This window comes from Colletotrichum fioriniae (assembly GCF_027942845.1).
Source record: "Colletotrichum fioriniae strain IMI 355084 chromosome Unknown scaffold_7, whole genome shotgun sequence".
NCBI lineage: Eukaryota > Fungi > Ascomycota > Sordariomycetes > Glomerellales > Glomerellaceae > Colletotrichum > Colletotrichum fioriniae.
In genome coordinates, this window is record NW_027076843.1 from 58144 (window position 1) to 83975 (window position 25832).

Sequence of the window (25832 nt, forward strand, 5' to 3'; positions counted from 1 at the left end):
ATGTTCTCCCGCCATGACTCTCAGCCCCGTCAGACCTTGATCACCGCTTTCGTCGCCTGGAAGGCCCTCCTACTGGCCATCGCCCTCGGCAGCGCTGTGACGCCATCTTACGATACTTCGACGACGTTGATGCTCCATCGCAATGAGTCCGACATCTCCCTCGTCACCCGCCTGACGCGCTGGGACGCTCTCTACTTCACCCAATCCGCCAGACGTGGCTACGTGTTCGAGCAGGAATGGGCTTTCAACGCTGGTCTGCCACTCGTCGTCTCGGGCCTGATCCGGGTCGCGCGCCTGCTTGGCTTCGAGGGCGATGGAACCGGCGCGTTAGAAGCCGCCTTCAGCATCGTTGTCGCTCACGTAGCCCATCTATTGGCCGCTCTTATGCTGTACGAGTTAACCATCAAGCTCTTTTCTCGACCTCGATTGGCATTCCTATCCGCTTTGCTCCACATCTTGTCTCCGGCCGGCCTATTCCTCTCAGCACCATACGCAGAGAGTCTTTGCGCCTTCTTCTCTTTCGCCGGCTACTACGTCCTTGCACATGCACCGGCGTCCACCAAGGGATCGTTTTCATGGGTTACGGCTCAGATCCTGGCCGGCGCCATCTTTGGTCTTGCGACGGCCTCTCGGTCAAACGGCCTCCTGAACGGCCTCCCCTTCGCCGTCGATTGTCTAATGATCCTGCCCCCGCTGCTGGCCAGCCCTACGAGCTTGGAAAACATTGCGGCTCTGTTTGGTTCTGTCACAGGCGGGCTCCTCGTGGCAACGGGCTCCGTTGTACCACAAGCGCTTGCTTGGCTGCGATACTGTTCCGGCGCATCCGAGGCGCGCGCATGGTGTGAGCGGACCGTGCCCAGCATCTATTCCTTTGTACAGGAACATTACTGGTATGTACCCTTGGCGCTTCACCGTCGTTTTCTCTCTTTGAGAAATGAAAATTTCTCTCCAGCCCTACACTAGCCATGGGTCTGGTTATCCTTGACTCTTGAGTCACCCCCTCCCTCCTTCCTTCCCTTCCCTCGGGCCCCGTCAAGTGCTTTGGATCGGTACTTGCGGAGATTTGAGGTGGGATCTGTGTTTTATGGGATCGTGAATGTCACTTGGTTCCTTCAGATTCTGTTCTCGCTTGCTAATCTTGGATCACGCAGGGGCGTTGGCTTGTTCCGGTATTGGACGCTATCGAACGTTCCTCTGTTCATTCTTGCCGCGCCGGTGCTAGGACTGCTCATGGTGTCCGGGTGGGAGGTCATCATCAGGCCTTCGGGGTTGGCGCGGAGTCCGACGGCGGAGCAGCAGCAGCAAGGGCAGAAAGGCGCGACGTCGGTTTTGGTGGCCTCCATGGCCGCTGCCCAACTCCTGCTTGCCGCCTTGGCGATCACGACGTACCATGTCCAGATCATCACTAGGATCGCGTCTGGGTATGCGGTGTGGTACTGGTGGGTTGCCGGCTCTCTGCTGGACAACGGGGCCGACGGCAAGAGACGGGACGTTGGCGGCAAAGTTGTCATTTTTTCGGTAATGTACGCTATGATTCAGGGTGTGTTGTTTGCGTCGTTTCTACCGCCTGCTTGAGATACCCCGGGTTCTGCCGCTGCGGCGCATGGATCTCAGTTCAACCTGTTCATCATATTGAATAAACTTTTCTTCTGGCATCGAGTCCCATGACGGGGGGTCCTTCTGAATCCAACGCCTTTCACTGGAAATGGGATGATGACCAAGAATGTTGGCCACTTCGGATAGCCTGGAAAGCTCATGGACCCTTATCTGGGCCCTGGCTTTTGCTGGCAGGTAAGCCAAGCAAACCTAAAGCCTTGTGCATGAGGTGTAGTCAAAGCAATGTGACTCAAGCATGAAGGGTGATGCCATGCTTCCCGAGGTCGGTTGACGTCTCTGGCATGTTCATGACATCTATATGCCAACAACATTTGTGTTCTAGGGTATCTCAGGGTCTATGATCGCGATGAAAGGCTAATATGGGATGAGACCCAAGTCTCGAGGGACCTTGTAATGGCTCGACCTGTTTCTGCGCCTCTTTCTCGCATCATAGTAAGTACGAGAGAAGGACTGCAGACTGCAGTAGGAGTGACCTCCCGACCTTGGTTCAATGGTGGCCTATTGAAAGGTTCGAAAATGATCAAGTGTGAACATCCTATTCTTGGTTTTCTGTTTGGAAAGTTCTAAGTTCCGAGTAGATGGCCTATCGGTTAAATGACCTGAGAGAGCCTCAAACGAGAATGCAGCACGACATTATTTGTGACGGTCTACACAGATATATTCCACAAGCACGATATTCGGGCTGGATCCCTTATGTTTGAGATGCAGCATACAGTCGGCGGCGTGGCGAATATCGTGGAACATCGTACACTCTTAAAGAAAGAAGTTTCAGCCTTGTAACTAGTAGCTCGTCGTTCTTGATTCGGCTTGTCAAGCGACCTATCAAGATCACAAAATAACAAGCAGGGAATAAAGCCATTTGTGCGTAGTTTTTTTATTGCCGGGCTGGATGTTCATTCCGGGTAGAACATCAATAAGGCCACGATAGCTGCCATACCCCGATGGCATTTTCGTGGTAACTAGACATGATCAGCATGAAATCATTCGCTCTTGAGACTGAGGTAAAACGCAAACTTACAGGGCCCCCTTCATGAGCCTGCGTCGGGACATCTCCAGCCTTGGACTCCATTTCATCTCCTAGCTCAGACTCGCATTGGTGACGGTTATCTGTGATGTTAGATGCATCTTCTAACAAAACAATGATTAGTCTATACGTGTGAATGATATGAATAAGGCCGGCAGTGCCTATACTGACAGAAAAGCTATTTGCAAGAGGATAGGCTTGGCCCCAACGACGACCCTTCTACTGAAGAAGCTTTTCCTTGAGCTGTAAGAGGTATACCGAGGTGCGAGCATTACTCTCCGTCTTGAAGATGAATCTTTTCTTGAAGCGAGCTTTCTTGCGCTCAATGTCACGATCTTGGCGGAGGACGTTATCGAACCGGTGAGCTTCTAGCCAAAGGCGCAGGAAAAAGGATATGGAATCCGTAAGGGGATTAGCCTCGACAACGACGAACTTGATGATTCGCATCTCTTTATCATCGCCAGAGACCGCTGCGTTATTGCAGAAAATGTGCTTGGAACGGTTAGCAACGTAACCTTCGGTACGCGCCAAATAGGCTCAAATGGCCTGGTATCGATAATCAGAGTTGAAGAAGCCTGTCATCTGAAGGAAGATGCAAAGCTCGTTACCAGTCATAGCGAGGGCCTGTTGATGATTGCCAACGACCAGGCGGATAGCGAAGGCAATACGCTGTTTGGGATCGTTCACTGCGGAGTTGATTACCTCGTACTTGAAGCCGTCGGAATTCTGACGAGAGTAGCACACGACGGAGGTGCCGAAGTGATCAGGGAGCGGTCCCAGGAATTGCAAAAGCAGGTGGCCATGACGCTCCTCAGACTACAGGTCGTCGATGGTTTCCTCATCTCCCGGTTCACTGATCAGACCGTCTACGTTATTTTATCACAAGCCAATCAATCACCTACCTCGTCCGGGACGCAAGGGGCCCAGTCGCCATGTCAGATGAAGCATTTCTCAACTTCCCACTTGACCTTGGCTCTGGTACAGTTAGTTATCACGTACGCAAAGTCAGGGGTGGGTGTGGTTGGGGGATGGCAGAGGTTGGCCGGTGTGGCCACTGTTCTCTGGTGTGATGACGCCGTGTTGGATGAGGAGAACGTGTTATTGTCTTGCGTTGGTGATGGAAGGAGCTTCCCTCACCTTCAGAGGGCAGAAAGATTTGTGAAAAGGTGTTCAAAAGTGGCGTGTATTCATTGGGACTTGACAAGCCTCACTACCTTATCTCATTGGTATATCCATTCACCTCCGTATACGTGCGCGATCTGTTGGAAGTCATGGTCTTCGAGCTGGGCTATTGGTTTCTTTGCCAGCATTCACACAAGGTTTATTGATCAACCTTGAAAGGCCATGAGCATACTTATCAAACACCAACAACAAACAGCTAATAAATATATACTTTTATCATTGGTCTACATGCTACTATCTAAAGGTACAGGGAGGTCTGATGATGAAGGCTAGGGGTATAGGGTCTAAATTAGGTATGAGTAGGTTGTTAGCAGGACGAGCAGGCTCTAAAATTGCCACATCGTCCTCATTAGGGTTATATGTGAACCTGAAAGTAGAGTCCATGAATAACGGAGACTTTATAAAACACATCGCTTAGTCGCTGTCCTCGTCGCGGCCTGGCCATACGAGCTTTCTTCTGATGACAGCACGGGCACAGCAAAAGCCAACAAACAGCCAGACTGCGACCAGCGCAATGGTGAATACCGTGGCTAGCCACAGCAAGCCCTCGTTGCCGAAAGCCTCACCTATGCGGATGGTGGCAATGGTGAAGCCGACGTTGGGGAAGACGAAACTCCACCAGCTGAGGTGGAAGGAGTGATCGGGCATGCCAAACATTGTAGAGAGACAGGCGGAAGAGAAGAACCAGAACGACAGGCCCCACAGGAAGACGGCGGTAAACAGGGCCACGGCCCTTACAGCGAATGCGACGGTGCCTGGGTTATCCATGCCATACAGATAAGCCGCATCACGGAGGGAGTCGGAAATGATGGACCCCTCGGAGGCGATGAGCCGGGGCACGTTGGCGCCCATGGCCACCAAGGCTGCGGCGGTGAAACTCGGCGGCCCGACTGCGATGAACATACCGGGGCGTTGGACGGGGAGACCAATGGTCATGAGCCTGGACAGATACGTCGCGTACATGAAAGCCGAGACGAGGAAGCCCAGCCCCTGAGCCGCGAGACCTGCGCCCAGCATGGCAGCGGCTTGATTTGGTGGCTGCGACGAGGCCATGAAGCCCGCTAGTGTACCTGACAGCATGACGGGAAAGATGGGCAGAATCCAGGCCGGAGTCATGCTATCCAGGGACAGTCTCCTGCGGCCGGTGAAGAGGAGGTGGTACATGCCGACAGAGGCGAAGAAGGTGACGACGAGATAGATCCAGAAGCACACCCTCAGCGTGACGATGAGCCACGGGCCACATTTTGGAACGGCGTAGTGCTGGATATTCGAAAGGGCGGCAGCAATGGATAGGAAGAAGGTTGGGATGAAGAGGGATTCAGAAGGATGCGTGATGGCTTTTGCCGGCGTCTTTCGGAAGAAGGAGAAGCGGAGGCAAAGAGCCAACGTGATGAGAAAGATGAGAACGATGTCGAGGAGGAAGACGATGAGGCCTATGGTGTCGAGCCCGCGGAAGCGGTGCGGAGTCTCGGCGAGGAGGAGGGCGATGCCGCCTGTTGACATGCTGTGTGGAAGGTGTCAGTGAGATGCAGGGGGTGACGGGGGCTAGGCGGGTAAGCCAGCGCGGGAAGCCGTCGGCTCGGGACGCGGCATGAGACATACGTTAGGGTGTACCATGCAAATGTGAAATGGTGGATGCGTTCGCGCAGAGAGACCTTTTCCAAAAGTGTGTTGGTTCTGCTCTTTGTGCGGGAGAGGGTGGCCATGAGGGCATTCTGAGGTGGCTCGTCTGAGATTTGGCCCTCGTCCCTGGTCCGGGTCGAGGCCTTGGAGACGACATCTACGATAATTATGTGAGTGCATGAGACTAAGTATGAGAATGAAAGGATAATACTGACTTAATGGTTCGTCTGTGGCAGCCATTACGATGGATTTGACATGAGTAAACTGAGTCTTGTGAGGTTCTCTTGCTGAGATTGATGAGTTGTGAGAATTGACTGATTGATTCTTTGAGGCAACTAGGTCGCGATTCCTTGTTCGAGGTTCCCGGCGCTCAGATGATCGACGTCACTGCACTTCAGTAACCGATGGGGATGGCCCTACGTTAAATTTAGAGTCTGCAGCAGATGAGTCAGCCAACCTTTGCTGGGGTTCCAGCCTGCGGGTCACGCCAACGAGTCGGTATTGGAGTGATGAGAAAAGGGGCGGTCGTATGATTTGAGTATTTTTAGGCTTTTGTTCCTGGGATGCGAACTGGCTGGTCACTGCTCGGCGGGAATAACGAGCCATGCGTAAGGCAAGTAAGAATGGACAGCGGTCTGGAAAATTCTTGATCGGCAGGGCCGAATAGAGGCCGGGCAACGGTTCAATACGGAGGCGGCGAGCTAGGAAGGTACTGCCGGCGTGGCGCCGTGCCATCGGGTCTAAGGGGTCTTGAGCGGGACGGATGCATGGGTACTTTCCAACGGATTCTTAGGGAACAGACCGATATCATCGTGTGTCGCAACCCTGAACTTTGAGGAGGTCGAAGGAGGGGGGATGGTCTCATATCATCTTAGGTAAGAGTAGAGACATTGCTTTTTCTCAGTCTCCCATCACGAATGACCGTCTATAGATGTGAAGTAAGCAATAGGCTATCCGTCTTTGAAGACTGGGTAGGTGAGTTGGGACGTCCCTCGCATGAACAGCCTTAACCTTGAGTGTTGGCAGAGGCGAAGTTACCATGCAGGGGCTTTTGGTGGCCATCAAATGCTTAAAATCTGGAGAATTCGGCATTTGTCGTGACTTGCCAAACAAGGGACGATAATGGACCGGGCACATGGTGTCTGCTGAGTGCTCGGCTTCTAGACCCTAGAGGCTGAGGGTGAGGCAGCAAGATGTTGACGCGCATGCTTGAAGTCTTGTCCCAAGGTAGCCGTCATGTGAGAGAGAAGACTAGACATGCCTAGACTCTGAATTGGTGATTTGCAGGATGCAAGCAGACGAGACACAACGTGGCCGCCAATTCATGTGACAAAGATCATGATGAAGAATATAATCAATCACTGTAAGAGTGAAACACAGCTGCTTTTGGACGCTCAAGCGCGGTGAGTAGAGATGGAGGGGATGATTGCGTCTTCCGAGTGCCGCCTTCGGCGAGCCGAAAGAGAAAACAAACGCATTGACCTGCTCCATGTCTATGATGCTCACAGCAGCAGCAAGAGGCCCGGTTCCCCGCCGTGCCCACCTGTGGGCAGATATCGTCTGGTCGAGCATGACTAATGAGCGGATGGGCATGCGAGAAGTTGGTGAGTGGTGCTTGACTGCTACTGAGTCCGAGGCTGTTGGTCGTGAAGACGTGCCAATACTTTGTACACAGTATATCTGTGGCCATGACTGGTTGCTCGATGCTTGCCTGACGATTGGTGCAGGTGAATTTCGACGAAGATAGTAACGTAAACATGGGTAGCAATGCAGGTTGCCGACACGATGGCAGCATGTTGGAACGCGTGGTTTGTGCTTTTTACAGGGTCGTATCCGTAACGTGAGCAAGATGAAGACGACAGGTGGGCGTCGGTGGCGTTGGACATGATTGACTGTGTCGGAGAAGTTGACGACTAAGGTGAGAGATGGCAGAGTACGAATACTTCAAGTCTGAGAAGTGTACGGATCGAATCTGTAAGAGCTGTAACAAGGTCTGAAAGAAGGTACTCCGTATTTATGATGCTGTGACACGTGAGCAATCATGTTCTGCCGCTCTGCACCTGTTCTCTCATCTGGAGTAGCGCAAGTGCGGCGAGGCAATATCGAGTCCACCAGTGAGTCTTGCCTAGAAATGTCGCGGCACAGTCTGCACACGTAACTCGATGGGATGTATGTAACTGAGGCGTTGCGCGCGGTTATGTTGGTACGTGAAGTCGGTCTGGTTGTGCTTGAAGATGTGTTGATTGTGCCCTTAAGCCTTCAGGGTCAAATTGGTCAATGGATGTTACAGTGTACGTAGATTCTCCTTCAACACTAGCGACAGGTTTCGAATAGTTCTGGGCTGGAATCGAGTGGAGAGATACATGTCGAGATTTGGAGGCTGAAAGAGGGGCTATTCGGGGTCCTTCTTTCCGCTCAGAGGGCCCCCTCTAAGCGCCTCAGTCACGCGGTGCACCGCAAGGTAGGTAGCTACCTTACGTAGTAAGTAAGTAAATAGCGGCAAGCGCTGGGATGCAGCTGTCACCGAGAGAGGACGGGAAGCCAAACTGGAAGGGCCCAAGGGGGGAGGTGGGAGGTGCATCAAAGTGGGGACCTTGAGCTTAGCTAAGGCTCTCGCGTACACCGCAGTGGCACGAGTGGTAGGAACCTGCAGAGGGTAGAGGTTCCAGGAAAGGCAAGGCAAAGGCAAGGCTGCCAAGGGTGCGTAATAGGTGAGGCCCTTGGGTTGTCAAGGTCTTCTGACATCAGATGTATCCCCACACCAGCTTTGGCACTAGAGATACTTGGGAGCTCACCTCACCTCCCAGGCTCTGGGCTCTCCCCGCCAGCCCTCCCCAGCAAAGGTGAGGCCCAGGCTGCTGCTCTGCTGCATCATCACTCCCTCCCATCCTTCATCTGCGTGTGACTGCGTAACAAAGGTAAGGTACCTTACGTTCAGTACGAATCCAATAGGTACCTTAGGTAGCTTGGTCTCTTCCTCACTGCGTGACTGCAAATGCTGCAAGGCCGCCGACCGCATACCATCACCCGTCACCCGTTCCCCGGTGAAGTACGTGCCCGCCTCTGCTGCCTCTTCCGCTCCGACCACAGCTGCACCTGCATCCCGTCTGCATCTGTCTCGTTTTTTCTTCTTCTTATTTTCTTATTTCTCTTCCTTCTTTTCCTCCTCTCACTCCTCTCCAGGCTGCTCGGAAATGGGGAAATAGTAGATTGCATTGCCATCCAACACCATTTCTTCTTGTTTTACGATTCAATTTTCCCTTGTCCCAGGTATTCTTTGCGGTGCTCATATCCCCACGCGCCAAATACTGTACTGGGATGGTCAAACGGGGATTCTGCGGAGATACAAGACCCAGACAGCATCATCGTCCATTATTCATCATTGGTTCAACCTCCAACAAAAACGACGCAATTGACCACCATTGATAGACAACAACCATCCTCAGCGTCCATCAGACATCTGACCTGGTTGCCCGCGACAACCCCCCTCCTCTACGACTTCTTTCTGACGTCCTCTTCGTGCTACCAATCCACCCGCTGATCCGCCCATCCGTCCACCCTCAAACGTCGCCTTGCCTCCAATCTCGTGTTGTATCCCCCCGGATCAACGCACGCCCCGCGACCAACGACACCACCCGACCTCCTGTCCGCGGACGCCCCCAGGTGCCTTGCATCTCGCCTGCTGTGGTGTGGGAGCGGGAGCTTGATTCCTGCTGCACCTGTGCGACCATCCCCATCGCTGCTACCCCTCCGCTCGGTCGCTCATCGATAGAGTCGCAAAACACCTCCCACCCATCTTCCCAACGTCTAGTGTCCTCGACACGACGCCATCGCCGCCATGGACGAGACACCGGGGCCGCAGCCCTCCAACCATGCCGCTGCCTTGTCTGCTGCCTCTACCGCACACTACCTGTCCAGCCACTTCGCCTCCGTCGATACAATCTCAAGATCAAACTCCCCCGGTCCGCCCTACACAAAGAACGACGAGGACGACAAGAAGCGATACCGCCCCCGCACATTCAGCTACTTCAATCACCTGCCCTTTCCCGTCGAGGAGGAATCACAGCGCGATGCTGCTCTGGCCGGTATCCTCAAGCATCTATACATCGCCATCAAGGCTGAAGACTTTAGCCCCGGCGCTTTGCACTGGACAAGAGAGCTCACAGGGTGGCTGAATCTCAAGTTCGAGATGACGCGAGAGCTTCGCTCAACCTTGGCCAAGCTCTACTATCACCTGTGTCTCGCCCCGGGCCTTGAGCCAAGTACTGCCGACCGCTTCCTGCGCATGGTTGTCATCTTGACGAGGTGCGCTGCTACCCCATACTCCTTCTCCCAACCAACTTTGCTTCTCTATCTCTCTCTCTCGTGCCCGACTAGCCACTGACCATGACCCCTCTCGTGCAGGAAGTATCACTACCTCAAACCCGTCGATGACCTCCTACTCGATTGGCGCCCATTATGGCGCGAGATCAAGGCCTTGGTGCTCCCATCAGAGGTTGCTTCACACCAGACAAACCGCCGCCGCTCCCAGAAGCAATTGTGGAAGCTATGCCTCCATGCTCAGACATACTTCGATCCCAAGGACCGCAAAGAAATGCTCGACGAATTTCTGCCCTACTTTAGCACCTCGGACGTCTCGAACGCCTACATCGTCGTCGGAACTATCAACGCGCTACTTCCCACCGATGCTGCCCCCGAAAACGTGCCGTGCTCCCAGCCACAAGAGTTCATGCCTACACTGTTCCACCTGTGGTCTTTGATCTCGAGATCCAAGAGCTTCGATGTCTTCTTCATTGATCTCTACTCTCGCATGGCAAGGGACTTTTTGCAGGCCTCCAATACATCTTTTGATGCCCACGGCATCTTTACCAGGGAACAGTCAGATTGGATTTTCACTGCCATTCTCCGCTTGACAGAGATCCCTGTGGGCCAGTCCAACTCACCATACTCGACTCTCGACTACTCATCAGGCTTGGGCCTGTACCTCGAGAAGGACAAGAAGAAATACCCTACGGCTTACATGATTGCCAGGTGGATTGTCTACTCCCTGTCGCCCAAGTGCTTGGAGCAAGAGAGCTCCATTCTAGCGAGTCTCGAGGGCCTTTTAGAAGCCATCGACACCTTCTACCACCCTTCCAACGTGGGATCGTGGACCACCTTTTTGGGACAGTTTACAGTATACCTCACAGATATCTTTGTGTCTCGTTGGAACCGCGAAAAGAGCGGCGAACTGGATACGCCAGAAGATCGCAAGATCACTCCCGCATTGAAGAAACGATTTGTGTCTGCGCTCAAGGAGGTCACATACATGGGACTATTCTCCAAGAGTAACAGAGTTGCGCATTACTATTACGCATCTCTTCAAGGATTGGCATACCTTGAGCCAAATCTCATCCTGCCTGGAGCTTTGCAGCGGTTTTACCCAAGTTTGCAGGGCCTCGTTGAAGTGCACCGGACAACATCAAGTCTGAACGGCCTGCAAATGATTGCCAACGTCATGTCCAAGACCAAGGGCTTCCGTTGCCACATTACTGCTCTCCTGGCTCTTGCTCTTCCTGGTATTGACGCCAATGACTTGGGCAAGACCCAGTATACATTGAACTTCTTCCAGAGTGTCGCGTATAGCATTCCCATGGTGCCTCTTGTCAAGGACGGCGATTATGTCCACGACACCAGTCTGGCCATGCAGTGGGTACAGGGTGAGATGGAACGCATGGAGCGTGAGGGCCAAGATATCAGACTGGACTACGAAACTGAACTTACCGACGAGGATGAAGCAAACGTCCTTAGATCATCAACAGCAGGACTCGGCGAGTTTGTCATCGCCCTCTTGGGCAAAGTCTTTACGCTGTTGGAGAACCTGCCTGATGCGTCTCACATCCGGGGAGGCACGCCGGAAGACAACGTTATCAACGCGTTGCCGGCAGCTCTCTCGCCTCTCTTCGCATCGCTGTCCCCCGAGCTTTTCGATACAGCCCTTGAGAAGCTCGCTTCCTTCGTCTCGACTCATGTCGTCCACCAGGCCAGAGACGCAATGGCCTGGATTCTCAACGCCCTGTGCAAGGTGAACCCTGAAAAGACGCTGAAGGTCTTCATTCCCATGCTCATTGTCAATATTCGAAATGAAATTGACTTCAATCATGCTGCGTCAGACCGAAGCAGCGGTACTGACTACTTGCCAAGAGATCGCGCCCTCGTTTGGCATGTAAGCATGTTAGGTATGGCTGTTGTACACGTTGGTAATGAGGTTTTGAAATATCAGACCGAGCTCCATGACATCGCCAAATACATGCAAGAGAAGTGTCGTGGTCTGCCCACCATTCACATTTCCAACTACATTCACCACCTGCTACTAAACTTGACACACACCTATCCCATCGACACCGCTTTGTATGAGCCTGACATCATTAAGCGCGGACTCGACGTCACTGATTGGGGAAAGACAACCTCTCCGGCCGACCTCACGATCAAGTGGCATCGCCCTTCGGCCGGAGAAGTGCAGTTTGCTCTGGAGCTGTTTGATTCCCAGACCAAAGCAGCTACGAAGAAGCTGGATCTCTTGATGAGCGAAAAGCCCCCAGTCAGCCGAACGGGAAAGAACAAGGAGTGGTCGGATGAGGTCTCCCGATTATTTCAACAGATTAGGCTGGTGATCTCGGGAGTGGCCACATTGTTCGATGCGCACCGCGCCTCTGGCGAGAGCCCGAATGGTCAATCCAGCGTCGACGGCGAGGGCGACACGGAAATGAACGACGATGATCCTCTCGCCGAGGCGGCCGAGGACGAGGAGACGCGACCTCAGTACCGCTACGATGCTGGTTACCTCCTCACCGTCGAAGATCCTGCCTACCACAAGCTGCACGAGCTAAGAGAAGACGTCGGACAACTGCTGTGCCGAAGTCACGAATTCCTTAACCAAAACCAAGAGGACGATGTCTCTTGCTTCACGACGCTGTATGCGGCTTATCGGACCTGGATTACCGACGTTGGCATCGAGCGGTCAGCTCATCCGCTAGAACGACACCTTCGCCTCTACAAGTCCGACATCTCTGCGTTCAAGATCAGTGGCCTTCGCAAGGTATACCCAAGACCGTTGCTGATCAAGCGAGCGGATGCGTACCAACTGCTCCGTGTCAAGCACAATGCATCGGCGCGACAGAAGAGCGAACTGGATAAGCAACTCTTGCTTAACCTCGCCCAGTCATCTGTTTCGCCTTACGCCGATGTCAGACGCGTTGCACAAAGCGCTCTCGATTCATCTCTCAAGGCTCTGATTGGTGGCCGGCCCCTCGTGATTCCGATTCTTCTGGACAGACTCCGCCTGGCTCTGGACGATGTTGATCACGATCGCATCAAGGGCGCCATGTATACCCTGTTCTTCACTAGCTTGTTGAGGACGATGGTAAAGGACTGGAGATTTGCTCCGGACGCGCTCAAGCTATACCTCCGCGCCGGGACCATTGACAAGCCCAGCATTCAGCAGCTCAACGCGACGGCGCTCTTCCCCCTGCTAGACTTTGGCAAGCCCTTTGAGCGAATGATCATTGTCAACCAAGACTTTGTCGACAAGATTCAACCTTCAGACGACTGCTCCAAAGCTATCGATAGCCGCCACAACTTTATTGTTCAACGTCGAGAGCGTGTGGAGAAGAAGAAGCTTGCACTAGGCTTGGAATTGACTGAAATGGCCCGGGCAGCCCACTGGAAGATTGCGTCTCGATGCGCAATCTTTGCCAGCAACATGTGCTTGCGTTTCGATACGGTCGCGCCACCTGAGTTCATCGCTTTGGTGACGGAGGGTATCAACGACACTCACCCTGGCTTGCGCTCCAGCTACATGGCTGCATTTACCAGCGTCTTCGAAGCTGTAGAGATGCGTGCAGCTTATGACCACACCTACCGCAATTACCTGCTTGAGAAGGAAAAGGATCGGAACAAGATCACGATTGAGGTCCCCAAAGGCGATGCAGCTTTCACGCAGAAGTATCTGAACGCATTTGCCGGCAGTCCCGAGACTGCAGAGTACATGGTCGACTCTGATCATCCTGGATGGCTGGTTTGGGGCAAAAAGTTCCTCGCATCGCGTGCGAAACCCATGCCTTTCACCGACTACGACGATACCGAGACAGCCGTCCGAAAGCAAATCGGCCAACTAATCACAAAGGAGTGGCTGAAGACATGTTTCGAGTACCTCAAGCAGGAACCTCGCGATGCGAACGCTGATAGATTCCGCATGGGCAATGTGTATATGCTGATGCACGTGTTTGATCTCATGCATTATGGGGGCACAGCGATCAAGCTAGATGATGTCAAAGAGCTCACCACCGAAGTCTATGGCGATGGCAGCGACAAGCATCAACACCGTGCTACGGCAGAGATCATTGCGGCGCTTCTCTGCGGATCGAGCGATGATCCACCCGAGTTCCGCGATAAAGTATGGGGATTTGCCGCGCCTCTGATGCTAAAGGTCCTGAACGAGGACCTTACACCCGAGAACCTGCAGTACTGGGTCTCATGCTTGCATCTTACGGTTGACCCGAAGGATCCGCGTAGGTCGCACGAGCTTGTTGACGCACTGAGTTCTTTCCGGCTGGACATAGCTTCCAATGCTGCCTTCAAGGAGTCGAGCAAGGTCCAGGTACTAGAGTTCATCATCACGGACTCGGGCTGGCACTTCCGTCACGAGAAGCCCATCCTCGCAGACTTCCTCGCGCACATTGATCACCCCTACAAGACAGTGAGAGAAGCCATGGGCCGTGTCATCGCCACCATCTATCGAACCCGCTATCACGAATCCTTCGAGAACGTCGACAAGTTGCTGGAAGCCAACAAGTCGGCCTCCTCTCTCGGCCTTCGCCCATACGAGGCAAGCAAGGAGTTTTCTGAGACCGTGCTCGAGATCTTTGATCGTCTCGAGAAGTGGCGACATGAGCGTACCCCCGGTCAACAAACACCTTCGTCCTACACTAGTGGTTCAAAGACTGTCTTGACATGGCTTGACAGTACGTTATCGTCACAGGAATGCACCCAGCTGATGCCATTCTTCCCCGAACCCTTTATGGAACAGCTTCTACACATGATGGACGTGAAGGAGGATCCCGAGCTTATGAGGCTCGCCTACCACGTTTACCGTCATCTACCGAACATTCCTTTCAGAATTGGTGAGGATGGCGCTTTCATCGATGCACTGGTCCGCATCGGCAAGTCTGCCACGAGCTGGCATCAGCGGCTGCGATCCATGGTCAACATGCAAGTGATTTACTTCCGTCGCCTATTCCTCATCGAGAAGAAGCAACGGGACATCCTGTTCAACGCCGTCAGCGATATGCTCGCCGACCCTCAACTCGAAGTCCGGTCTTGTGCCTCGGCCACCTTGGCCGGCATGATTCGATGTTCGCCAAAGCAAATTCGCGATCCCACCATTGACCTACTCAAGAAACGCTTCGAGAACGAACTCAGGCTCAACCCGATGCCCAAGAGGAAGCTCCCGGGAACGGAGACCCCCGTGGATAACAACAAGCAGATTGTCCGTCGCCACGCCGCTGTACTGGGTCTCGGTGCCCTCATCGAGGCCTTCCCTTACGCTACACCGCCCCCGTCTTGGATGCCGGAGGTGCTTCAAATTCTTGCCACCCGTGCCGCCAGTGACCCTGGCGTGGTTGGCAAGGCTACTAAATCAATCCTATCCGACTTCAAGAAGACAAGACAAGATAGCTGGAGCGTGGATCAAAAGGTACAGTCCATCATTTCACCCCGTACCTCGTGCTGAATGTCTGCTCACATCTCAATAGTACTTCACATCAGAGCAGCTTGAGGATTTGGAAGGTGTGCTTTGGAAGAGCTATTTCGCATAGTCGGCGCGACATTGCTCAGGTATGCAGCGTGCATGCGTGTGTTGATTCAATTTAGGACATGGGCAGTCATAAAAGGCATGGTGACGGAATGATATCCAACCAGGGAAGCGGGATTGCATGGCCCTGACAGACGGGCCCAGGATAAACAGTGTGCTTGTAGACTTTGTAGTTCACATCCATCCTTTGATCGTACCTATTGACCGCCGCCGTGTTTGGCCTCGGAACCTTTTCAATGAGTCGTCTTAGGGAGGGCTTTTGCAGTCGTGTCGCAAGGCCCCGATCAGCTGGAGACCAAGTACGAATGCCTCGAGTCACGACATGTGTCGGGAGACTAAACCTTATTTCGAGCACGTTTAATGCGACGAACTCAGCCTAAGCGACGCGGCGTTCTGGAACAACCTGACACGCCTAGTTCCAAGGGTCCAGAGTTGAGAACCCAAGTCGTTCTCCAGCATTGCGATATGGGGAATGGCGCGCGCCAGCAGGGACAGGATGCTCGCTGTCGCCGTTTCGGAGTCTCAGGCCCTGACATCTGAGACGTCCCGACGGGGCGGTTCGCCGTCCTTGTGCGGGACTGACTCGAGGGCGAGCTCAGGCCTGTGCTTGACTTCAGCTACTCAGCTAGCCGCCTTGCGTTCCCTTGACTTTCTTGTGGCATGGAGAGGTTTATATAAACTGGATGAACCACGTTGTCGTGTTCTGGTTTTGTTCGTCTTAATTATCAATTCATTGCAGCTCGTACAGCAACTAAACTACAACAACCATCCATCTATACGCCAATCAAGAACATCATACACTCGTTCGTCCCACCAAACGAAACCGCCAAGATGAAGACCACCATCGCAACACTTGTTCTCTTCGTGACCATGGGCCTGAGCGCTAAGACGACCTCCCTTTGCCGAGACGTAGGGAACAAGGTGATTGAGGACAATGGTGTCTGTTCCACGGCCGGAGGCGCTCCTCTTGGCAAGGGAGTAAGTTTACCTTGCAAATACCATGGACTTCTTTCTTGAGATAATACCAGACCGTACTGACGAGAAATCAGATCTGTTGCTTTGACCAGTCAAATGCTCTCGTCAAGTCGAGGTTCGATATTGCGTGCGATGACAAGCTGGGTACGGTTCAGTCTACTGGGGAGGCCTGCGAGGCCTAGGTGATGCGAGGCGGAATCATTTGGTCATTTAAGTCATCTAGCATTGTCTAGCGTCATTACAGCGAGTTGATCGTCAATACATTCTTCATTCGAGGTTCAGGTGTCTGCGAACTCATGTTGCATCTTCCCAGTGTCACTGAGTGCGCTGCTGTACATCTGTCTACTGGCGGTCTTCACTACAGGCTGGAAACTTAACCGAGGATTCAGCCGGGAAGATCCGATATTAAGCACTCTACGAATGAGATTTAGCGAGCTGGTGGAAAGCGATACCGGCCTTTGTGAGTTTGAAAATAGGTGCGAACATCCTCTACCTTAAGCCGTATTTATTGATAACTAGACGTTGCCGAGGCCTATGATCAACGCATCGAGGCGGGGCTTTATCGAAATAGAAGTCAAAATTCTGGGACCACAAGCACTTGAATCCTATGAAAGAACATCACACTCACACGTGTAAACATCCGTATGTCGTTTCTCACGCTCCTTCAAAGCTTTTACTGCTTTTGCTGGAGCAGTTAAATCGGACGAGTCTAGATCACTGCGGGCGGGGATAAGACGGGGACGATGCCTAACGAGGGCATGTCGAATTTATTGCGCCATCCGAACTATTTTTTGCGTTTGACGTGGAGGGGTTCTGCTTCAATTCGGGATTAAAGAATGCAGACTTGGCTTATGTCGGACAGCCTTCAGTATAGTACATGAAAGTCCTTGATGTTCTTGCGGTGCTTCGCGACATCATAGCTTAACTCACTCCCTCGTCACCCACTGCGCAAGATTCCTGAGCCCAACATGAAAGCATTTACAATACTCATGGCCGTGAGTGGTCTTGTGCCATGGATTGCAGCCGACTGGCAGTTCCGCTCGCGACCGGACCTCGCACCTCCGAGGCTCAACATCACCATCCCAGCTGGAAACTCAGGGGGAAAGGGGTTCATTTTCGTCGCCCCCTATGCCGGCTTTGAGCAAGGCAATAGCGGACCGAACCAACCGGGAGCTTACATCTTCCGAGATGATGGGGAGCTCGTATGGTCTAGCATTGGCTACTACGCCGGCTGGGTCGCCAATTTTCGCCCCGATACTTGGAACGGAAAGCGATATTTACGCGGTTTCCAAGGTCTGCTTGATGGGCATCACGGCCGCATGTTTGGATATCATACTCTTTTAGGTTCCGATTACGAAGTCGCTAAGGTGGTACGAGTTGGGTCGCATAGACTAGTTTCTGCCCATGAGTTTCGCTTGATCAATGGGAAGACAGCTTTGATAGAGATACCTATCCCAAGGCCCGTGTCTCTCAAGCCTTGGGGAGGCAGTGAAGACCAGAACTGGATCATCTCCGGGGGATTCCAAGGTATGGCGATCATATTTTCTCATAGAGAAGGTGTTCGATGGCTAATTACAGTGACAGAGACCGACATCGAGACGGGTGAGGTTGTATTCGAATGGGAAAGTCTCGACCACGTAGACCCGAAGTGTAAGTCACCGCATAGACGAGATAACTCTTGTGAGCCTTCTAATCTGAGACCTTATAGTCAGTGCATTCCCGCTCGACTTTGGCGAAGGTCTCCCAGGAGGCGGCAAAACCGAGACTGATGGGTGGAACTACTTCCACGTCAACAGCGTCGACAAAGATGACGAGGGCAACTACCTTGTATCAGCACGTAACACGGCGGCCGTTTTCAAGATCAATGGCACAAACGGTGAGATCATCTGGCAACTTGGGGGATTCCACGGAGGTTCTTCCTTCACTCTTCCGAAGGAAGATGTCTTTGGCTACCAGCATCACGCACGGTTCCGCAGTCGTTCGTCTGACGGAAATATTGAGGTAATTTCGCTCTTTGATAACGGCGCGCACTCTGCATCAGTAAAGACAAACCCGTTCTCTCGCGGCCGGATCTACCAGCTCAACCACACCGACGGCACAGCCAAGGCTCTGAAGACATACGATGCTCCGGATGGGCTATCGGCCCATACCCAAGGAAATCTCCAAGTGCTTCCTAACGGCAACGTTTTCATCAACTGGGGCCAGGCAGGCGCGGTGACCGAGTACAGCAATGATGGTGATGTCTTGTTCCACGCGTACCTCGATTCGGCCCCCGTGGGCAATTTGGTCCAAAGTTATCGCGGGTTCCGCTTCAACTGGACTGGCGTGCCCACAGAGGAGCCGGCCATAGTTGCTTTCAGAGGCAAGGGCTCTGTCATCAACGTATATGTGTCGTGGAATGGAGATACCGAAGCAGCGTCATGGCGATTCTCTTCTAGAAGTGCGGCGAAGGACAGTTTTCTTCTACTAGGAGAAACTAAAAGGAGTGGTTTCGAAACACACTTTCAATTTTCGGGGGCGGGTGATACAGAAAACTCGTTGGTCTTCGCTCAAGCTCTCAGTGCTAGGGGCAAGGTTCTCGGGCAGACTCGGGAAATAACGATCTCAAGAAACGAGGAATCGGTTTCTTCTTTGTCGGTTCAGTGGTCAGAGGAGCTTTGAGCTTCTGTCCCAAGGTTAATTCAAGCGAGTTCAAGGACACTCTATAGGGTCAGGGCTGAGTGCAGTCGATAGCAGCAAATACAGCCAGACTTGGTGTTTACCGGCAGGTTTGTTGCCAAGAATAATTCCTTCCGGACTGCAACTCAACTCTTTCTGCTGCAGGAGAGCAAGCGAAAGATGATTACCTATTCGCATTTAGAAACGTAAAGATCAAGCATGCATCTTCGCTACTAATGGCATCTCCTCCGGCCAAGGCATTGGCGAAGACAACGTGTCTTGTCGGGTATTCAAGTGCGGTCCGAGTCGATTGCGATGTTCTTGGTCGAATCATCTCTCGCGTGTATAAGTGGAGATGAGGATTTAATCCATGAGGGTTTGGATTGCGGCTCTACTGGGCGTAGTCATCATGCAGCAGCCAAGTTGAGCTTTCAGCCAGATTCTCGTTTAAATCAGGCGGTTCGGTCAACTCCCGACTACCAAGAGGTCTTGGTTCCTTGGTTGTCTTGGCTTGCCAAACCAACCCAGTCCTCTCTTCAGTCAGTATCGTGAAAATATGTCTATACACCCCACAATAGGCCTATTACTTGCCAGTTCCTCGTCTTCATTTAGCGCCAGACCTTGTCGCATTGTCCGAATCTTCCCGAAGTATCTCGGAGCCAAGAAAGCTCAGCCGGAGACCGGCTCAGATACTCTGTTACTAAGGACCTTTATACCGATCTTGGGGGCTTCATGTGAGATACATGCTGAGTGGCCAAGCCTATTTCAGCTTCACCGCGGAGACTCCACCATGATAAGCTGCTGTCCTGTAAGATCCCTCGCGTGCCTCTCGCCGAAGGTAGTCATTGCCGTAGGCCTCCGGGACACAGATTTGGATGGCCACACACACGGCCATCTGCGACTTTCGTTGAGGCGGGGCCGAGGGCAAATCCAGTCCTATCCCTGAATTTTCACCTTTGGCTTCTCTGGACCCGGGGAGGACCCGCCAGAAATTAGCTGGACTGGAGTATGGGGGCGGGGTCTGGGGAAGTTACATTGCAGATGGCGGAGAAGAATGGGGAAGAGAAACACAATTTGGATATCAGTAATAGGCTCCTAGAACCAGATTACGGCAGCTCAACAAGTATGAATTGAACAGTGAGGGGGCTCTTAAGTTATAAAAAGAGGCATCTCCCATGTCTTCCATTGACTGTCACGCCCTCGCGTTCCCTTGATACTGCCTGCGCCATACAACTGTTCCTCATCAAAGTCATTTCTAGTCATGGTCAATAAAGAGAAGCCCACGGCCCAGTCAGGCATCGGCATGTCTCCCCCCTCCGGGAACGACAACGAGGCTACGGACCATGTCACGAAGGACCCCTCACAAATGGAGGCTAACGAAGCCAACGGTAAAGGGGACCTTCTACCTACTCCCGAAGAGCAGATTGAGGCTCTTGGAATCACCAACTGGCGTGATCTTGAAAAACAGGTCGTCAAGCGTCTTGATATGACTCTCATGCCATGCTTATGGGTTCTTTATCTCTTCAACTATCTGGATCGAGCCTCCATTGCGTAAGTCACTACTTTTTGAGATCGGCAAGGCCAGGCCGTACTTTCGCTGACTGAACGTGACCGCTTCAGACAAGCTCGCCTTAGCAGCCTGGACGAAGATCTTAGCCTTGAAGGCTACCAGTACGGAACTGCAGTATCAATTCTCAGTGTCGGGTGAGCGAATGAACCCTTACTACTGCCTTCGTTCATGCCAGCCTCTAACCGGAGAAAAGATACGTCCTCGGTCAAATTCCGTCCAACATGATCATTGGGAAAGTGCGACCCAGTCTTTATCTTTGCTGTATGGCTTTGGTCTGGTCTAGTGTCTCGGCAGCAACCTGTGGTGTCAAGAATTACCAGGGTCTCATTGCCGTCAGATTCTTCCTAGGCGTGGTTGAAGCACCTCTGTTCCCAGGTGTACGTAATAAATCGATGTCATCCCATTTTTGTCTCTCATGCGTTCTTCTGACAGCTATCCAGGCAATTTACGTCATGTCTTGCTGGTACACCCGCAAGGAAATGGCGTTGCGCTGCGCACTGTTGTACACAGGCCAAACTCTTGCTTTCTGTACGGCTGGACTCATTGCAGCTGCAGTTTTTGGAACCTTGGAGGGCCAGTATGGCTTGGCAGGCTGGCAATGGTTGTTCATTGTTCTGGCGTCAACCGGTGCAGGCCTGGCCATGATTGCTCTCTTCATTCTCCCAGACTATCCTGATTCCAATACCGGTAGCGCCCGCTGGTCAATGACGGAGGACATGCGCAAAGTGGCTGCTGCTCGCATCCTGGCCGATCGCGTGTCAACTTCGGAAGCTAAAGCTGGCGTCTGGGCTGGCCTGAAGATGAGCATTTTCGACTACAAGATGTGGCTGCTCGTCGGCATGAACATTGGAATCTCAGCTGCATATGGCTTCTCGAATTTCTTCCCATCCATCGTACGGGGATTTGGTTACAACAACACCATCACCCTCGTTCTAACTGCACCACCTTATATCTTTGCGGCTCTCGGTTCTCTCGTGAACGCATGGCACTCTGATCGGCAGAAGGAGCGCGGGTACCATTTCGCCGGCCCCATAGCTTTTGGTTGTATCGGCTACATCATCTGCCTGGCTACTGAGAGCAAGACAGCACGATACGCTGCTTCTTTTGTGTATGTTGGGGGCATGTACTTTGCAAACCCCCTCATATCAACATGGACATCCAATACCATGGGTAGGACGCCAGAGAAGCGAGCCATCTCCGTCGCACTGGTCAATGTTCTTGGTCAGATTGGTAATCTGATCGCTCCTTACTTCTTCGTTGATTCGGATGAACCGCGCTATCGGCTTGCCTTCATCATGATGATGGTTATGGGCCTAATTGCGTGCACGAGTGCCATGGGCCTGAAGTTCTACCTTTACAAGGCAAATCAGAGACTGTACCGAGAGGCCGTTCGCAACGGGAGCGTGTATAATCCTTACGTTATGTAAGAAGAGGACGTGGTTGCCACACTTACATATGTCACAAGAGTTCCGCTGAGAGATAGCCTTGGATAATGTTTTATCTCAAGTATCGAAATGTTCACAGGTCCATTGCTGATAGTAAACACTTCAAATGAGTGACTGATGCAACAGTTCGCTTCCTTCTCCTCTCTACTTCTGCCAAGTCGTCAAGTCACGGCGAGTAACCACGTAGGTACTAGTGTCTGTCCTTGCACCTGACCAGTAAAGGCACTTTCTGCCAGACGAGGTATGTCTTTTGTCTCAAGGTCCATTTCTTTGACTCCTCCATCAACTCGAGATCGAAACTCCAAATCAACTTGGCCAATATTATGCGTAGCTCTGCATAGGCCATGCTAGAAAACATGGTTAGAAAGCTCATTGGATGAAGGTACTGCTGCCTTACCTCTTGCCTATACAGTTCCTAGGGCCATAAGAAAACGGCTGACTCGCAGACTTATCGTCGTTGGCAAAGATGCATGTGTCGCTCTTATCTAGCCATCGCTCTGGAATGAATTGCCTTGGGTTAGTCCAATTTTGTTCCGAGTGACCAGCGGAAAGCTGATGAACGCCGACTGCCGTCTAAGATAAGAAGATTAGCGTCTTGCTTGTATCACCATCAGTGACATTTTATCACGGGTCAAACTCACGCCTCCAGGCACCCATCTTCCGTCAATTTCCTCACCGATTCCAGGTACAAATCTCGGCAGAGCGCTTGGGCTGGGGGGGTATATCCTCAGCCCTTCTTCGATGACGGCCTTAAGATGTTTCAACTCCCCTGTCGATGCAATTGATATCTCATCTTCGGTCTGAAATGTTGTTCTGATCTCTGCCGATAGTGCCGTGTACGTCTTCGGGTTGCTACACAAGTAGAAGGTGATGCCAGAAAGTGCAGTAGCCGTTGTGCCGCTGCCTGCGACAATGAAAGCTGACGCCATCCTAACCAAATCGGCATTGCTGAGGTCGGCTTGTGGGTTTTCCAAGATGTAACTCATAAAATCTCTTTTGTTATCGGATTGCTGAAGTCGACGTTTGACCTTGCCGGCAGTCAACTCTCCATGTCTCTTCAGAGCGAGCTTCTGGGCCTTTGGAGCGAGCCATTCTAGCCAGGCTTCAAGTCCATAGTAGATAGCGAACTGGTATCGGACGATTCCCTGCGCTCGAGCACCAATGACTTGCAACCACGGTTGGGATGCATCGTCTAGACACCCAGCCGCCTGGCCAAACGCCAGGTCGCTAATGATGTCAAAGGCAGCAAGACTAAACCATTTGACCATGTCCTGAGGAGCTCCAGTTTCGCTAGATAATCGCAGCTGTTCCATCAATTTCCCGGCATAGAGCTGGAGGATGTTCTCCTGCTCTCTTAGTGCCCGCTCGCTGAAGGCTGGCAAGACTGCCTTACGAAGTCGAGAGTGAGGTCCCTCTTCGGCCGTCACAATACCGCCATTACGAACCGTTGGGTTAGTCACACTAGGCCCAGCGATTCCCCGTCCGTCAAAACATTTCGCAAACTCTGGTGATCTTTGACCATAGATCTTTTTCCAGGCCGTAGAACTCGTGTAAGATAGCTCATCAGGTGCAATTCTGACAACTGGGCCATACTTTTCGTGGAGCTCGCGGATTTTCCAAGCGAGGTTGCCTTGCAGGTTGACAATGTTCCACGGCAGTCGAGAAGCGGCCCAAAGTCGAGGCCCAGGGTAGCGGCTTAGAGGATGGAAGTAAATGTTATAGATGATACGAGATGCAACGAAAGCCGAAAACTACGCATTGTTAAGAAATACAAGGACGCAGCAATAGAAGTTCAGATTAACTAACACAAAAGCTGATAGGAAGTAGCACTAGCCCAATATGGGATGCGCAGAGCGCATTGAAACCGTGGGTCAATTGCATGAAGCCTGCCTCTCGTAGAGGGAGAGAGATCTTCCTGTCGGTTGAGAAGTAATGTCAACTAACACTGAATGCAATAGTCTCTTGGCATTGCCAAGGCTCGTGGCACAGGAACGCCTTTTATTTTCACCATTAAAAGGCTGTCATGCTACATCATGAGTCAGGAAACAATTTCAGATGAACGAACAGTGAGGCTGCCTTGTAGAACGTGGGCGGCTCCTGGTTTTTGATTCATTGCAGAAATCATAACCATCCCTGCAGCGGGTCCGCAACCATTGGCTGTACCGGTGTTTCGGTAACAATTACAACAGCTCCGAGTTACATTAAATCTAACAATTATCTCAGTCTATGGGTATCATTTTTCCTCATCTTCCTCAAAGAAGTGCACGACTGATGGTGCGAAAGTGGCGTTGCCATTTACGTTTCCTCCGTACTGCAAATATCCAGCCGCATCAACGGCAGGAATGCCAGTAATGTCTTGGTAATCTCCCATAACCCAAACACTCTGCATGCCCATAACCATGTGTTGCAAAATGTGGCAGTGAATCTAGACTTTGGTCAGCTCATGTCTAACAAGCCTTGTGGAAATGAAGCAGACTTACCATCCATACACCGGCGTCTTCCACACGCAGACGCCAGCCTCTCCCAACCGGAAACATCGCCGGACTTCGTCTTCTCGCTATATCGATAAAGGTTTGTTGTGTCTCGCTTGACTGGATTGTAGTTCTTCAGCCGCTCCTCGTTCTCGGTGCTATTGTAAGTTCCATTGCCACTGCCAATGTCCCAGTAATGTCCACCATGAGCATGAAAGGGATGGAAGTCGAGGCCACCATTCCCATTGACCAGCGATCCAGTGTTGTGCCAAATGATCTCGAGAACCTTGAATCATGTCAACTCAATGTTCTTTTAAGTGAAAAAAAGAAAACGGTATCAAGCACTCACCTCACCCATCTTTGCCGGCCATGTCAACGTGGTCGGGTCCCAGCCGTTGTTGTTCATGGCTGCAGTGTAGTTCGGAATAGCAGACGGCCCGTTCTCGTAGATGTTGATCAGGTAGGGCTGATCTCCCGCATAAGGTGTCGAAGTCTCGTTCCATTGCAGTCCGTTGAGCTGCCAAAGGGTAGTCTGGGTCGCGAGCTGACGATTATCGATGTGGATTTGCCGAGTCACTTCGCTAGCTTTGGGGAAATTGTTTGGTACCAACGGTTCCAAGGCATACTCTGCCCATTCATACGTCTTGTTGGAAAGAGTCAGAGGAGGAGAAACTGGCGCAGTTATAATCTGGGGTTGTGCCTTGGAGTATCGTAGTACGCCATAGCCCTGGTAAACCTTCGGACGGTCTTTGGTCTCCAACTGAATAAGGTAGTCGGTTTTCCCGTTCAACTCTGCCTCGGTCTTGGTCTTGAAGATGACATCAAAACGCTGACCCGAAGTCAACTGCATGAACTTCTCAGTGTGAGGCTTGGTATAGTGACCATCAGCTTCAATGATGGTAAAGTTGTCATGATCCACGATGCCTACTTGTACCATGGACAAAGCCGTGGCACCAATGAAGCGCATGCGATAAGTCTTTCCAGGCTCCACGTCGATGACTGGTAACTTGCAGCTCCCGTTGCCAGCTGTCTCCCCAACAGAGACTCCGACGCCGTTGATGAGGACCGCATTCGTTTCGCCAGACCAGGTGAAAGGCGTTGCCACCAGCCCCTTCTCGATAACAGTGTCCGTTTTGTTGAAATAGTCGGTGAGGAAAACAATTCTCTCTTCGTCATATGCATAGGGGGGCTCGGCCTTGTCTTCAATGATCAGTGGGCCAGAAGCTGTCATAGCCTGGAAGCCGACGTGAGAATGGTAGAAGTAGGTGCCGGACTCGGATCGTAGGGGGTAGACCTCGTAGTCGAAGAAATGGTCAGGTGGAATAGGCCACTGGGTGGCCGATGGGCTACCATCAGAGAAGGGTGCCATGCGCATACTCAAACCATGCCAGTGAATGGTGGCATTATGGTCTGGCAT

The 25832-nt window shown here is 52.2% G+C and overlaps 8 protein-coding genes across 8 annotated transcripts; 5 read left to right on the forward strand and 3 right to left on the reverse strand.

The window, feature by feature from the left end:
- On the forward strand, window positions 1–1575 carry GPI18 (ER membrane glycoprotein subunit of the GPI transamidase complex-like protein; the record flags this gene model as incomplete). Its single annotated transcript, XM_065757640.1, has 2 exons — window positions 1–890; window positions 1152–1575. 2 exons carry the CDS (start codon window positions 1–3, stop codon window positions 1573–1575), a joined length of 1314 nt encoding a protein of 437 aa, XP_065613557.1.
- Window positions 1576–2860: 1285 nt separating this feature from the next.
- N0V96_006220 (uncharacterized protein) lies at window positions 2861–3256 on the reverse strand (the record flags this gene model as incomplete). Its single annotated transcript, XM_065757641.1, has 2 exons — window positions 2861–3111; window positions 3250–3256. The coding sequence occupies 2 exons, from the start codon at window positions 3254–3256 to the stop codon at window positions 2861–2863; spliced, it is 258 nt and encodes an 85-aa protein (XP_065613558.1).
- A 981-nt stretch (window positions 3257–4237) lies between these two features.
- N0V96_006221 (uncharacterized protein) lies at window positions 4238–5686 on the reverse strand (the record flags this gene model as incomplete). Its single annotated transcript, XM_053190924.1, has 3 exons — window positions 4238–5327; window positions 5426–5603; window positions 5662–5686. The coding sequence occupies 3 exons, from the start codon at window positions 5684–5686 to the stop codon at window positions 4238–4240; spliced, it is 1293 nt and encodes a 430-aa protein (XP_053051842.1).
- Window positions 5687–9284: 3598 nt separating this feature from the next.
- BLM3 (Proteasome activator BLM10) lies at window positions 9285–15300 on the forward strand (the record flags this gene model as incomplete). The annotated part of the gene is made up of 3 exons (XM_053190923.2): window positions 9285–9751; window positions 9851–15179; window positions 15238–15300. 3 exons carry the CDS (start codon window positions 9285–9287, stop codon window positions 15298–15300), a joined length of 5859 nt encoding a protein of 1952 aa, XP_053051841.2.
- Window positions 15301–16127: 827 nt separating this feature from the next.
- On the forward strand, window positions 16128–16453 carry N0V96_006223 (uncharacterized protein; the record flags this gene model as incomplete). The annotated part of the gene is made up of 2 exons (XM_053190922.1): window positions 16128–16274; window positions 16346–16453. 2 exons carry the CDS (start codon window positions 16128–16130, stop codon window positions 16451–16453), a joined length of 255 nt encoding a protein of 84 aa, XP_053051840.1.
- Window positions 16454–17260: 807 nt separating this feature from the next.
- On the forward strand, window positions 17261–18751 carry N0V96_006224 (uncharacterized protein; the record flags this gene model as incomplete). The annotated part of the gene is made up of 4 exons (XM_065757642.1): window positions 17261–17564; window positions 17856–17921; window positions 17980–18653; window positions 18710–18751. The coding sequence occupies 4 exons, from the start codon at window positions 17261–17263 to the stop codon at window positions 18749–18751; spliced, it is 1086 nt and encodes a 361-aa protein (XP_065613559.1).
- A 1439-nt stretch (window positions 18752–20190) lies between these two features.
- Window positions 20191–21926, forward strand: N0V96_006225 (uncharacterized protein; the record flags this gene model as incomplete). The annotated part of the gene is made up of 4 exons (XM_065757643.1): window positions 20191–20480; window positions 20550–20633; window positions 20783–20876; window positions 20940–21926. 4 exons carry the CDS (start codon window positions 20191–20193, stop codon window positions 21924–21926), a joined length of 1455 nt encoding a protein of 484 aa, XP_065613560.1.
- Window positions 21927–22531: 605 nt separating this feature from the next.
- N0V96_006226 (uncharacterized protein) lies at window positions 22532–25832 on the reverse strand (the record flags this gene model as incomplete). The annotated part of the gene is made up of 2 exons (XM_065757644.1): window positions 22532–23695; window positions 24765–25832. The coding sequence occupies 2 exons, from the start codon at window positions 25830–25832 to the stop codon at window positions 22532–22534; spliced, it is 2232 nt and encodes a 743-aa protein (XP_065613561.1).